This window comes from Mobula birostris, chromosome 8 (genome assembly GCF_030028105.1).
Source record: "Mobula birostris isolate sMobBir1 chromosome 8, sMobBir1.hap1, whole genome shotgun sequence".
NCBI lineage: Eukaryota > Metazoa > Chordata > Chondrichthyes > Myliobatiformes > Myliobatidae > Mobula > Mobula birostris.
The window spans coordinates 2,870,060-2,884,783 of NC_092377.1; the positions used below are offsets into that span (position 1 = coordinate 2,870,060).

Consider the following 14,724-nt stretch of genomic DNA (forward strand, 5'->3'; position numbering starts at 1 on the left):
GACATCTCGTTCCATCCACTCCCACCACCTTCTGACATCTCGTTCCATCCACTCCCACACTCTGGCATCTCGTTCCATCCACTCCCACCCTCTGACATCTCGTTCCATCCACTCCCACCATCCGACATCTCGTTCCATCCACTCCCACCTTCGGACACCTCGTTCCATCCACTCCCACCATCTGCTATCTCGTTCCATCCACCCCAACCCTCTGACATCTCGTTCCATCCACTCCCACCACCCTCTGACATCTCGTTCCATCCACTCCCACCACCCTCTGACATCTCGTTCCATCCACTCCCACCCTCTGACATCTCGTTCCATCCACTCCCACCACCCTCTGACATCTCGTTTCACCCACTCCCACCCTCTGACATCTCCTTCCATCCACTCCCACCAACCTCTGACATCTCGTTCCATCCACTCCCACCCTCTGACATCTCGTTCCATCCACTCCCACCTTCTGACATCAACGTTCCATCCACTCCCGCCCTCTGACATCTCGTTCCATCCACTCCCACCACCCTCTGACATCTCGTTCCATCCACTCCCACCCTCTGACATCTCGTTCCATCCACTCCCACCCTCTGACATCAACGTTCCATCCACTCCCGCCCTCTGACATCTCATTCCATCCACTCCCACCCTCTGACATCTCGTTCCATCCACTCCCACCACCCTCTGACATCTCGTTCCATCCACTCCCACCACCCTCTGACATCTCGTTCCATGCACTCCCACCTCCCTCTGACATCTTGTTCCATCCACTCCCACCCTCCGACATCTTGTTCCATCCACTTCCACCCTCCGACACCTCGTTTTATCCACTCCCACCATCCGACATCTTGTTCCATCCACCCCCACCCTCTGACATCTCGTTCCACCTACTCCCACCCTCCGACATCCCGTTCCATCCACTCCCACCACCCTCCGACATCTCGTTCCATCCACTCACACCACCCTCCGACATCTCGTTCCATCCACTCACACCACCCTCCGACATCTCGTTCCATCCACTCCCACCACGTTCTGACATCTCGTTCCATCCACTCCCACCACCTTCTGACATCTCGTTCCATCCACTCCCACCCTCTGGCATCTCGTTCCATCCACTCCCACCCTCTGGCATCTCGTTCCATCCACTCCCACCATCCGACATCTCGTTCCATCCACTCCCACCTTCGGACACCTCGTTCCATCCACTCCCACCATCCGCTATCTCGTTCCATCCACCCCCACCCTCTGACATCTCGTTCCATCCACTCCCACCACCCTCTGACATCTCGTTCCATCCACTCCCACCACCCTCTGACATCTCGTTCCATCCACTCCCACCACCCTCTGACATCTCGTACCATCCACTCCCACCCTCTGACATCTCGTTCCATCCACTCTCACCCTCTGACATCTCGTTCCATCCACTCCCACCACCCTCTGACATCTCGTTCCATCCACTCCCACCCTCTGACATCTCGTTCCATCCACTCCCACCTTCTCACATCAACGTTCCATCCACTCCCGCCCTCTGACATCTCGTTCCATCCACTCCCACCACCCTCTGACATCTCGTTCCATCCACTCCCACCCTCTGACATCAACGTTCCATCCGCTCCCACCCTCCGATATCTCGTTCCATCCGCTCCCACCCTCCGACATCTCGTTCCATCTGCTCCCACCATCCGACATCTCGTTCCATCCGCTCTCACCCTCTGACATCTCGTTCCATCCGCTCCCACCCTCTCACATCTCGTTCGATCCACTCCCACCACCCTCTGACATCTTGTTCCATGCACTCCCACCTCCCTCTGACATCTCGTTCCATCCACTCCCACCCTCCGACATCTCGTTCCATCCACTTCCACCCTCCGACACCTCGTTTCATCCACTCCCACCATCTGACATCTTGTTCCATCCACCCCCACCCTCTGACATCTTGTTCCATCCACCCCCACCCTCTGACATCTCGTTCCATCCACTCCCACCACCCTCTGACATCTCGTTCCATCCACTCCCACCCTCTGACATCTCGTTCCATCCGCTCCCACCGTCTGACATCTCGTTCCATCCGCTCCCACCGTCTGACATCTCGTTCCATCCGCTCCCACCCTCCGACACCTCGTTCCATCCGCTCCCACCCTCCGACATCACGTTCCATCCGCTCCCACCCTCCGACATCTCGTTCCATCCGCTCCCACCCTCCGACATCTCGTTCCATCCGCTCCCACCCTCCGATATCTCGTTCCATCCGCTCCCACCCTCCGACATCTCGTTCCATCTGCTCCCACCATCCGACATCTCGTTCCATCCGCTCTCACCCTCTGACATCTCGTTCCATCCGCTCCCACCCTCTGACATCTCGTTCCATCCACTCCCACCACCCTCTCACATGTCGTTCGATCCACTCCTACCACCCTCTGACATCTTGTTCCATGCACTCCCACCTCCCTCTGACATCTCGTTCCATCCACTCCCACCCTCAGACATCTCGTTCCATCCGCTCCCACCGTCTGACATCTCGTTCCATCCGCTCCCACCCTCCGACATCTCGTTCCATCCACCCCCACCCTCTGACATCTCGTTCCATCCACCCCCACCCTCTGACATCTCGTTCCATCCACTCCCACCACCCTCTGACATCTCGTTCCATCCACTCCCACCACCCTCTGACATCTCGTTCCACCCACTCCCACCCTCTGACATCTCGTTCCACCCACTCCCACCCTCTGACACCTCGTTCATTCCACTCCCACCATCCGACACCTCGTTCCATCCACCCCCACCACCCTCCGACATCTCGTACCATCCACTCCCACCGTCTGACATCTCGTTCCATCCGCTCCCACCCTCCGACATCTTGTTCCACCCACTCCCACCCTCAGACATCTCGTTCCATCCGCTCCCACCCTCCGACATCTCGTTCCATCCGCTCCCACCCTCCGACATCTCGTTCCATCCGCTCTCACCCTCTGACATCTCGTTCCATCTGCTCCCACCACCCTCTGACATCTCGTTCCATCCACTCCCACCACCCTCTGACATCTCGTTCCATCCACTCCCACCACCCTCTGACATCTCGTACCATCCACTCCCACCCTCTGACATCTCGTTCCATCCACTCCCACCACCCTCTGACATCTCGTTTCACCCACTCCCACCCTCTGACATCTCGTTCCACCCACTCCCACCCTCAGACATCTCGTTCCATCCACTCCCACCCTCTGACATCTCGTTCCATCCTCTCCCACCACCCTCTGACATCTCATTCCATCCACTCCCACCCTCTGACATCTCGTTCCATCCACTCCCACCACCCTCTGACATCTCGTTCCATCCACTCCCACCTCCCTCTGACATCTTGTTCCATCCACTCCCACCCTCCGACATCTCGTTCCATCCACTTCCACCCTCTGACACCTCGTTTCATCCACTCCCACCATCCGACATCTTGTTCCATCCACCCCCACCCTCTGACATCTCGTTCCATCCACTCCCACCACCCTCTGACATCTCGTTCCATCCACTCCCACCCTCTAACATCTCGTTCCATCCACTTCCACCCTCCCCGACATCTCGTTCCATCCACTCCCACCACCCTCTGACATCTCGTTCCATCCGCTACCACCCTCTGAGATCTCGTTCCATCCACTCCCACCACCCTCTGACATCTCGTTCCATCCACTCCCACCCTCTAACATCTCGTTCCATCCACTCCCACCCTCTGACATCTCGTTACATCCACTCCCACCCTCTGACATCTCGTTCCATCCACTCCCACCTTCTGACACCTCGTTCCATCCACTTCCACCCTCTGACATCTCGTTCCATCCACTCCCACAACCCTCTGTCATCTCGTTCCATCCACTCCCACCACCCTCTGACATCTCCTTCCATCCACTCCTACCCTCTGACATCTCGTTCCATCCACTCCCACCCTCTGGCATCTCGTTCAATCCACTCCCACCCTCTGGCACCTCGTTCCATCCACTTCCACCCTCTGACATCTCGTTCCATCCACTCCCACCATCCGACATCTCGTTCCATCCACTCCCACCTTCGGACACCTCGTTCCATCCACTCCCACCATCCGCTATCTCGTTCCATCCACCCCCACCCTCTGACATCTCGTTCCATCCACTCCCACCACCCTCTGACATCTCGTTCCATCCACTCCCACCCTCTGACATCTCGTTCCATCCACTCCCACCACCCTCTGACATCTCGTTTCACCCACTCCCACCCTCTGACATCTCGTTCCATCCACTCCCAACCTCTGACATCTCGTTCCATCCACTCCCACCCTCTGACATCTCGTTCCATCCTCTCCCACCACCCTCTGACATCTCATTCCATCCACTCCCACCCTCTGACATCTCGTTCCATCCACTCCCACCACCCTCTGACATCTCGTTCCATCCACTCCCACCTCCCTCTGACATCTTGTTCCATCCACTCCCACCCTCCGTCATCTAGTTCCATCCACTTCCACCCTCTGACACCTCGTTTCATCCACTCCCACCATCCGACATCTTGTTCCATCCACCCCCACCCTCTGACATCTCGTTCCATCCACTCCCACCACCCTCTGACATCTCATTCCATCCACTCCCACCCTCTAACATCTCGTTCCATCCACTTCCACCCTCCCCGACATCTCGTTCCATCCACTCCCACCACCCTCTGACATCTCGTACCATCCACTCCCACCCTCTAACATCTCGTTCCATCCACTTCCACCCTCCCCGACATCTCGTTCCATCCAATCCTACCCTCTGACATCTCGTTCCATCCACTCCCACCCTCTGACATCTCATTTCATCCACTCCCACCACCCTCTGACATCTCGTTCCATCCACTCTCACCCTCTGACATCTCGTTCCATCCACTCCCACCCTCTGACATCAACATTCCATCCACTCCCGCCCTGACATCTCGTTCCATGCACTCCCAACACCCTCCGACATCTCGTTCCATCCACCCCCACCACCCTCCGACATCTCGTTCCATCCGCTACCACCATCCGACATCTCGTTCCATCCGCTCTCACCCTCTGACATCTCGTTCCAGCCACTCCCACCCTCTGACATCTCCCTCCATCCACTTCCACCCTCTGACATCTCGTTCCATCCACTCCCACCTTCTGATACCTCGTTCCATCCACTCCCACCATCCGACATCTCGTTCCATCCACCCCCACCCTCTGACATCTCGATCCATCCACTCCCACCACACTCTCATTTCGTTCCAACCACTCCCACCCTCTGTCATCTCGTTCCATCCACTCCCACCACCATCTGACATCTCGTTCCACCCACTCCCACCCTCTGACATCTCGTTCCATCCACTCCCACCCTCTGACACCTCGTTCATTCCACTCCCACCATCCGACACCTCGTTCCATCCACCCCCACCACCCTCCGACATCTCGTACCATCCACTCCCACCACCCTCCGACATCTCGTTCCATCCACTCCCACGACCCTCTGACATCTCGTTCCATCCACTCCCACCACGTTCTGACATTTCGTTCCATCCACTCCCACTACCTTCTGAAATCTCGTTCCATCCACTCCCACCATCCGACATCTCATTCCATCTACTCCCACCTTCGGACACCTCGTTCATTCCACTCCCACCATCCGACACCTCGTTCCATCCACCCCCACCCTCTGACATCTCGTTCCATCCTCTCCCACCACCCTCTGACATCTCGTTCTATCCACTCCCACCCTCTGACATCTCGTTCCATCCACTCCCACCCTCTGACATCAACGTTCCATCCACTCCCACCCACTGACATCTCGTTCCATCCTCTCCCACCACCCTCTGACATCTCGTTCTATCCACTCCCACCCTCTGACATCTCGTTCCATCCACTCTCACCCTCTGACATCAACGTTCCATCCACTCCCACCCTCTGACATCTCGTTCCATCCTCTCCCACCACCCTCTGACATCTCGTTCTATCCACTCCCACCCTCTGACATCTCGTTCCATCCACTCCCACCCACTGACATCAACGTTCCATCCACTCCCACCCACTGACATCTCGTTCCATCCACTCCCACCACCCTCCGACATCTCGTTTCATCCGCTCCCACCCTCCGACATCTCGTTCCATCTCCTCCCACCCTCTGACATCTCGTTCCATCTGCTCCCACCCTCCGACATCTCGTTCCATCTCCTCCCACCCTCTGACATCTCGTTCCATCTGCTCCCACCCTCCGACATCTCGTTCCATCTGCTCCCACCACCCTCTGACATCTCGTTCCATCCACTCCCACCAGCTTCTGACATCTCGTTCCATCCACTCCCACCTCCCTCTGACATCTCGTTTTATCCACTCCCACCATCCGACATCTTGTTCCATCCACCCCCACCCTCTGACATCTCGTTCCACCTACTCCCACCCTCCGACATCCCGTTCCATCCACTCCCACCACCCTCCGACATCTCGTTCCATCCACTCACACCACCCTCCGACATCTCGTTCCATCCACTCACACCACCCTCCGACATCTCGTTCCATCCACTCCCACCACCCTTTGACATCTCGTTCCATCCACTCCCACCACGTTCTGACATCTCGTTCCATCCACTCCCACCACCTTCTGACATCTCGTTCCATCCACTCCCACCCTCTGGCATCTCGTTCCATCCACTCCCACCCTCTGGCATCTCGTTCCATCCACTCCCACCATCCGACATCTCGTTCCATCCACTCCCACCTTCGGACACCTCGTTCCATCCACTCCCACCATCCGCTATCTCGTTCCATCCACCCCCACCCTCTGACATCTCGTTCCATCCACTCCCACCACCCTCTGACATCTCGTTCCATCCACTCCCACCACCCTCTGACATCTCGTTCCATCCACTCCCACCACCCTCTGACATCTCGTACCATCCACTCCCACCCTCTGACATCTCGTTCCATCCACTCTCACCCTCTGACATCTCGTTCCATCCACTCCCACCACCCTCTGACATCTCGTTCCATCCACTCCCACCCTCTGACATCTCGTTCCATCCACTCCCACCTTCTCACATCAACGTTCCATCCACTCCCGCCCTCTGACATCTCGTTCCATCCACTCCCACCACCCTCTGACATCTCGTTCCATCCACTCCCACCCTCTGACATCAACGTTCCATCCGCTCCCACCCTCCGATATCTCGTTCCATCCGCTCCCACCCTCCGACATCTCGTTCCATCTGCTCCCACCATCCGACATCTCGTTCCATCCGCTCCCACCCTCTGACATCTCGTTCCATCCACTCCCACCACCCTCTCACATCTCGTTCGATCCACTCCCACCACCCTCTGACATCTTGTTCCATGCACTCCCACCTCCCTCTGACATCTCGTTCCATCCACTCCCACCCTCCGACATCTCGTTCCATCCACTTCCACCCTCCGACACCTCGTTTCATCCACTCCCACCATCTGACATCTTGTTCCATCCACCCCCACCCTCTGACATCTCGTTCCATCCACTCCCACCCTCTGACATCTCGTTCCATCCACTCCCACCCTCTGACATCTCGTTCCATCCACTCCCACCCTCTCACATCTCGTTCGATCCACTCCCACCCTCTGTCATCTAGTTCCATCCACTCCCACCACCCTCTGACATCTCGTTCCATCCACTCCCACCCTCTGACATCGTGTTCCACCCACTCCCACCCTCAGACATCTCGTTCCATCCACTCCCACCGTCTGACATCTCGTTCCATCCGCTCCCACCCTCCGACACCTCGTTCCATCTGCTCCCACCCTCCGACATCACGTTCCATCCGCTCCCACCCTCCGACATCTCGTTCCATCCGCTCCCACCCTCCGACATCTCGTTCCATCCGCTCCCACCCTCCGATATCTCGTTCCATCCGCTCCCACCCTCCGACATCTCGTTCCATCTGCTCCCACCATCCGACATCTCGTTCCATCCGCTCTCACCCTCTGACATCTCGTTCCATCCGCTCCCACCCTCTGACATCTCGTTCCATCCACTCCCACCACCCTCTCACATGTCGTTCGATCCACTCCCACCACCCTCTGACATCTTGTTCCATGCACTCCCACCTCCCTCTGACATCTCGTTCCATCCACTCCCACCCTCCGACATCTCGTTCCATCCACTTCCACCCCCCGACACCTCGTTTCATCCACTCCCACCATCTGACATCTTGTTCCATCCACCCCCACCCTCTGACATCTCGTTCCATCCACTCCCACCACCCTCTGACATCTCGTTCCACCCACTCCCACCCTCTGACATCTCGTTCCACCCACTCCCACCCTCTGACATCTCGTTCCATCCGCTCCCACCGTCTGACATCTCGTTCCATCCGCTCCCACCCTCCGACATCTCGTTCCATCCACCCCCACCCTCTGACATCTCGTTCCATCCACCCCCACCCTCTGACATCTCGTTCCATCCACTCCCACCACCCTCTGACATCTCGTTCTATCTACATACTGTCCTCTGCCCCTCAGGTACCTATTCAGTATTTCAGTTCTTCCCTTAACCTTGAGTTTTACTCTCTCCTACTCTGGGAAAAATACCATTACCGTCCCTTTTATCTGTACCTCTTATAATTTTATAAGCCAGTATAACTGGGCCGCAGAATCTCCTACATTCCAAGTAATAAAGACCTAATCTAGCCCTCCTCTCCCTATAATTTCTGCTTTCTGCCCCTGGCATTGTCCTGCTTGATCTTTTCTGCACTCTCTCCAGTTTAACTGCCTCTCTCCAATAACAGTGTGGCCAAAACTCTACCCAGTTCTCCAAGGGCTGCCTCACCAACAACTTGCACAACTCCAACATAATCTCTCAACTCCCATATTAATGTCTTGAATTACAAATACAAGAGATTCTGTAGTTGCTAGAAATCCGGAGCAACACACACCAAATGCTGGAGGAATTCAGCAGGTCAGGCTGCATCTATAGAAAAGAGTAAACAGTTGGTGTTTGAGGCCGAGAGCCTTTATCAGGACTGGAAAGGAAGGAGGCAGAAGCGTGGTGAGGGGCAGGAGTACAAACTGGCAGCTGAAATGTGTGACCAGACGAGGGAGAAGGAGGGCTGGGTAAGGGAGAGGGCAGGTGAGCAAGAAGCTGGGAGGTGGTACGTGGAAGAGACAAATGGCTGGAGAAGAAGGAATCTGACAGGAGAGGAGTGGACCATGGGAGAAAGGGAAGGAGGAAGGGAACCAGAGGGAGGTAAAGGGCAAGTGAGATGAAGAGAAGGGGTGAGAGGGGAACCAGAATGGGAAATGGACAAAAAAGACAGGAGAGCAGGGGGAAATTACCGGAAGCTGAAGAAATCGACGTTCATGCCATCAAGTTGGAGGCTATCGAGACAGAATATGAGGTCCTGCCGAAAAGTGTCGGCCCAGAACATTGACTGTACTTTTTCCATAAGATGCTGCCTGGCCTGCTGAGTTCCTCCAGCATTTTATGTGTGCTGCTCAGAATATGAGGTGTTGCTCCTTTAACCTGAGTTGGACCTCAGCATGGCAGTAGAGGAGGCCATGTCAGAATGGGACTGAGGAATGCAATTAGCGGTGGCAGAGAATGGACGCAGTACCCTGTCACTGGTGAGTCTCTGGCCAACAAGCAATGAAACAGGATGGAGACACAGAAACACCATCTGACAGGAAGGGCCACTGCACAGGGTCGGAAAGAGCTGTAGAAACTCATAAACTCAGCCAACTCCAGCATCCAGGACATCCTCAAGAGGTGATGCCTCAAAAAGACGGCAATCCGTAATTAAGGACCCCATCACTCTGGACATGCCCTCTCCTCATTGCTACCATCAGGGTGGAGATTCAGGACTCTGAAGACACACACTGAACGTTTCAGGAACAGCTGTTCCCCCCCACCCGCCATTAGATTTCTGAATGGACGGTGAACCCACGATCACTACCTCAACGTTTTGCACTCTTTGCTACACTACTTATTTAATTTAATGCACATATTAAATAGACAGTCTGCTGGAGGAACTCTGTGGGTCGAGCAGGACCTGTGAGGGTAGGGCGTGGAGTTTTCAATGTTTCGGGTCAAGGCCCGGTATTGGCACTTGGCCCAGCCCGGGATGTCCGGTAATGATGCTCTTCCTGAGCTGAGGTACAGCATGCACCAGGGTCCCTGCCAAGAGCGGGGAATGGGCTGGAAGTTCCGGCAGTAACTGTGGGCTGGTCAGCACAGGGCTCTGGAGCTCATTACCGCTAGGCCGCTGTCAGACGAGCGGAGGGACACAGTTAAAGCCAGCAGCACTTACACCCAGCTCACACGTGAAATGCTCCTGTTCAAAGTCGGTGACGGTGTGGAGAATCTGGAAGAACTGTTGAATGCATTCATCTTCCTTCAGGTGTGCGAATTGCTGGAAGGTTTGCTGGATGAGCTTACGAAGGTGCTTCACCTGGAGAGAAGAGGAGAGGAGGAGGGTGATGGTAGGGGAAGAGGGGGAGAGGAGGGGAGTGGAGAAGAGGGGACAGGAAAGAACAGAGGGGAGATGACGGGAAGGGAGAAGAACTTGTTCAGTAATCATACAGTATTCTCTGAACCCCACCTTCCCCCTCACCTGGTCTCACCTATCACCTGTCAGCTTGTATTCATTCACATTTCCCCACCTTCTTATTCTCTCCTCCTCCCCCTCCTTTCCAGTCCCGAAGAAGGATCTCAGCTCAAAACATTGACAGTTTATTCTTCTTGACAGATGCTGCCTAACAAGCAGTTTTGTGTGTCTTGCTCTCTATCACATGGAGAGTGCACTAGTAACAGGCTCAGAGAACCACAAACTGGTAGAATGTGTTGAAGATATGTGTGTGTTGTGTGTGTGTGTGTGTGTGTGTGTGTGTGTGTGTGTGTGTGTGTGTGTGTGTGTGTCTGTGTATGAGGGAGGAAAGGGTTTTGTTTGATTGTTGTTGTCCCTGTTTTTCTCTGTTTTGTGTCGTTTCGCTGAGCATTGTGGGTATGTTATGTTGGCTCGGGGGTGTGGCAACACTTGGGGGCTGCCTCCACCACATCCTTAGGCTGTTGACATCCTTCGGGCCCGAGATTGTGTTGGTTGTTAAGCCAATGATACATTTTATTGTATGTTTCGATGACCACATGATAAATAAGAGAATACGAATAGGAAATTTTGTGGATAAAATTATAAGACTGTGTGAATGTGTACAGTCATTTCCCCAGGGTAGGCGAATCAGGAAGCTGAGGGCACAGGTTTAAGGTGAGAGGGGAGAGGTTTAATAGGAACCTGAGGGGGGAAGCTTTTCACCCAGAGGGTGGTCAGTATATGGAATGAGCTGCCACACGAGATGGTTGAGGCAAGTTCATTAACAACAGTCAGAGGCTTTTTCCCAGGGCTGAAATGGCTAGCATGGGAGGGCATTTAAAGTGCTTGGAAGTAGGTACAGAGGAGATGTCCGGGGTGAGTTTTCTTTTTTTTTTTTTTTACGCAGAGAGTGGTGAGTGCGTGGAATGGGCTGCCGGTGACAGTGGTGGAGGCAGGTACGATAGGGTCTTTTAAGAGACTCCTGGATAGGTACATGGAGCTCAGAAAAATAGAGGGCTATGGGTAACCCTAGGTAATTTCTAAGGTAAGTACATGTTGACAGAGCATTGTGGGCCAAAGGGCCTGTATTGTGCTGTGGGTTTTCAATGTTTCTAACATTTAAAAAACAGATGGACAGGCTCATGGCTAGGAAAGGTTTGGAAGGTTATGGACAAAACGCTGACAAATGGGACTGGCTTGGAGGGGCCACACTGCTCAGCAGGGAGCAGATAGGCCGAAGGACCTGTTTCATAATGTGTAACCCTGTGGCTCTCCTCATCAGCACGGTATAACTCCACACTCTGCCACTGACGTGGCCTTACCAACCGATTGACAGGGCAGAGGGACCAGATAAACTTGTCCCCTCACATCAGTCACAGTCATACAGCACAGAGTAGGGCCTTCAGTCCACCTGTCCATTCCAAATTACAGGCAGTACAGTAGTGTAGCAATTAGCAGAAGACTTCAGGCCGGTTCAATTCCTGTGCTATCTGTAAAGAGTTTGTACGTTCTCCCCGTGACCACATGGGCTTCCCTCAGGTGCTCCAGTGTCTCTTCACAGTCCAAAGATGTACCGCTTAGGGTTAGTGAGTTGTGGGCATGCTATGTTGGTGCATGCACTTTGGTAGAAGACATAAAGCTGTGGACTATTTTCTAAATGGAGAGAAAGTACAAAAACCAGAGGCACAAAGGGACTTGGGAGTCCTTGTTCAGGATCCCCTAAAGGTTCGTTTGTAGGTTGAGTCTGTGGTGAGGAAGGTAAATGTGATGTCAGTATTCATTTCAAGAGGACTAGAATATAAAAGCAAGGATGTAATGTTAAGACATTATAAAGCACTGGTGAGGCCTCATTTGGAGTATTGTGAGCAGTTTTGCAGTTTTGAACAGAATTGCTGGCATTGGAGAGGATTCAAAGGAGCTTCGCAAAAATAATTGCAGGATAGAAAAGATATGATGGCTCTGGGCCTGTACTCGCTGGAATTTAGAAGAATGAGGAGGGATATCATTGAAACCTATTGAATATTGAAAGGGCTTGGATAGAGCAGATGTGGAGAGGATGGATGTGGAGAGGATCGTTAGAGACCCAAGTCATCCCAACAACAATCTATTCCAGCTGCTATCATCTGGAAAACAGTACCGCAGCATAAAAGCCAGGACCAACAGGCTCCGGGACAGCTTCTTCCAGCAGGCCATCAGACTGATTAACTCACGCTGATTTGAGTGTATTTCTGTGTTACATTGACTGTTCTATTTATTATAAATTACTATGATTGCACATGGCACATTTAGATAGAGATGTAATGTAAAGATTTTTACTCCTCATATATGTGAAGGATGTAAGAAATAAAGTCAATTCAATTCAGTTCCTATTATGGGAGAGTTTTATGATCTCATGGTATGTCAGTGATAATAAGGCAGACTCAGTAACAGGTACTTTCCCCAAGCAGTCAGGCTGATCAACAGCTCCACCTACTAACCCACGCCTCCACATCCCCAACCCTCATTTCTTGTCAGAGTCACCTTATGTACAGACACTCCTGTGCCTAGTATCACTTTATGGACATAAAATAAGTCTGTGTACAGAAGCAATCTCATGTATTTATATTCATTGTGTATTTATTATCATTGTGTTCTTTATCTTTTTGTGTTTTTTGTGCTGCCTCGGATCTGGAGTAACAATATTTCATTTTCCTTTACAGCTGTGTACTGGAAATGACAGTAACCGATCTTGAATCTTGAATCTTAATTCTACTTGAGCATACTGAAACTGTTAATGTAACAAAAGGAAAGATGCTAGAATGAGAAATCTGCCTGGTTGTGGTTTTGATCACAAGGTGATCTCTCACCTTCATGCTGTCTTGTAACTGCTTGGGAAAGAACAGATCGAGACCGACATCCTTCCTGTTAAACAAAAGGCAAGAGCACATCAGAGAGCATGTTTGAAGTCACTAAATAATCACTGCCTCAGGCAAGTGATAGAGAATCAACAACTACCCATGAATGAGAAGTCACCAAACCGGTGTTAAGACTAATGCTTTGACCCGCACCTGACCTCTCCAGCAGACAGTGAGGAAGGAAACGGTGGCAGTGATCAGCCTGCACTACTGTTGAATGCTGAGAGTACCTGGCCCGCACACAGGCCGCGGTGGTAATAAATGGTAAAAGTGCTGCAGAGAGTAGTGGACTCAGTCCAAAACATCACAGGAACGTAGTACGTGCTGTAAATTTCTGTGCTCTATTTTAATACCAATAGCAGGATCAATACCAATACTCCACAACTGCTAGTACCTACAGGAGGCCTGACCTGCTGAGTTCCTCCATCATTTTGTGTGTAATGCTCTAGGTTTCCAGCATCTACAGAATCTCTTGTGTTTGGGGTTAATGAGACAGGCTCAGAACCACAAACTGCTGGGATGTATTGAAGATGTATAAGTGTGTAGGTGGGTGGAGAGTGACAGGCAGGAAGACGCAGGGGTGGTTGGTATGCTGGACTGATCTGATCTGTGGTGGCTGATACTGAGATTGCAGAACCCTCCATTGGTCAGGGTCGACCATGGACGTTGTGCCCCAGCTGTCTACGTTGTAAACGCAAGCCAGGGCGGTAGGATATGGAGAGCAAGTTGTTGCCCGTGCAGCAGGCTCCCCCTCTCAATGCAGCTGATGAGCCTAAAGGAGGAACAGAGACCAATACAGTTTGGCACCAGCAGTGTCGCAGATGTTGCCAGTCAGAGCTGAAATCGACTCTGACTGCCTTAGGGACTGCAGCTCTGGATTTTTCCTCAGGGTTTACTCTCAAAACCTTTCCCTTGGGTGGGTAAAGCCTTGAGAGGATGAGCCCCAAGATACGGTGAAGAGGTACCAACAAACATCATCTCCAGCTTCAACAAATCACGTTCTCAGGGCTTTCTGGAGCGGCTCATTTTCACCAGTCCATAACTTCCTTTCAGGCTTCAGACTCTCTTTGTTAACTGCTTCCACCTGGGGACATAGAGAAGTGTCCAGTCCATCTGCTGACGCTATCAAACTACCTGTGACTGACACAGGTTGGGCCACTGTGGAATGGACAGAGGTGTTCCCTGTGTACGGGGTTTTTTTTGTATGTTAAATTTAAAATGGCTTCTTTGTTATGTTAAGCGCTGAGAAAGTCATTTCTGCTAGCAGTTTGTTGAA

At 52.9% G+C, this 14,724-nt stretch overlaps 1 protein-coding gene across 5 annotated transcripts in view; it reads right to left on the reverse strand.

Annotated features, from left to right (window-relative positions):
* LOC140201103 (protein-tyrosine kinase 2-beta-like) overlaps positions 1-14,724 on the reverse strand; it is a 233,870-nt gene that overhangs the window by 128,413 nt on the left and 90,733 nt on the right. For all 5 annotated transcript variants that reach the window (XM_072264704.1, XM_072264701.1, XM_072264703.1 and 2 more), the window contains exons 7-8: positions 13,401-13,455; positions 10,279-10,419 (exon numbers count right to left, since the gene is read on the reverse strand). In XM_072264704.1, the coding sequence (XP_072120805.1) occupies positions 10,279-10,419; positions 13,401-13,455 (196 nt within the window). The remainder of the gene's footprint in view (positions 1-10,278; positions 10,420-13,400; positions 13,456-14,724) is intronic.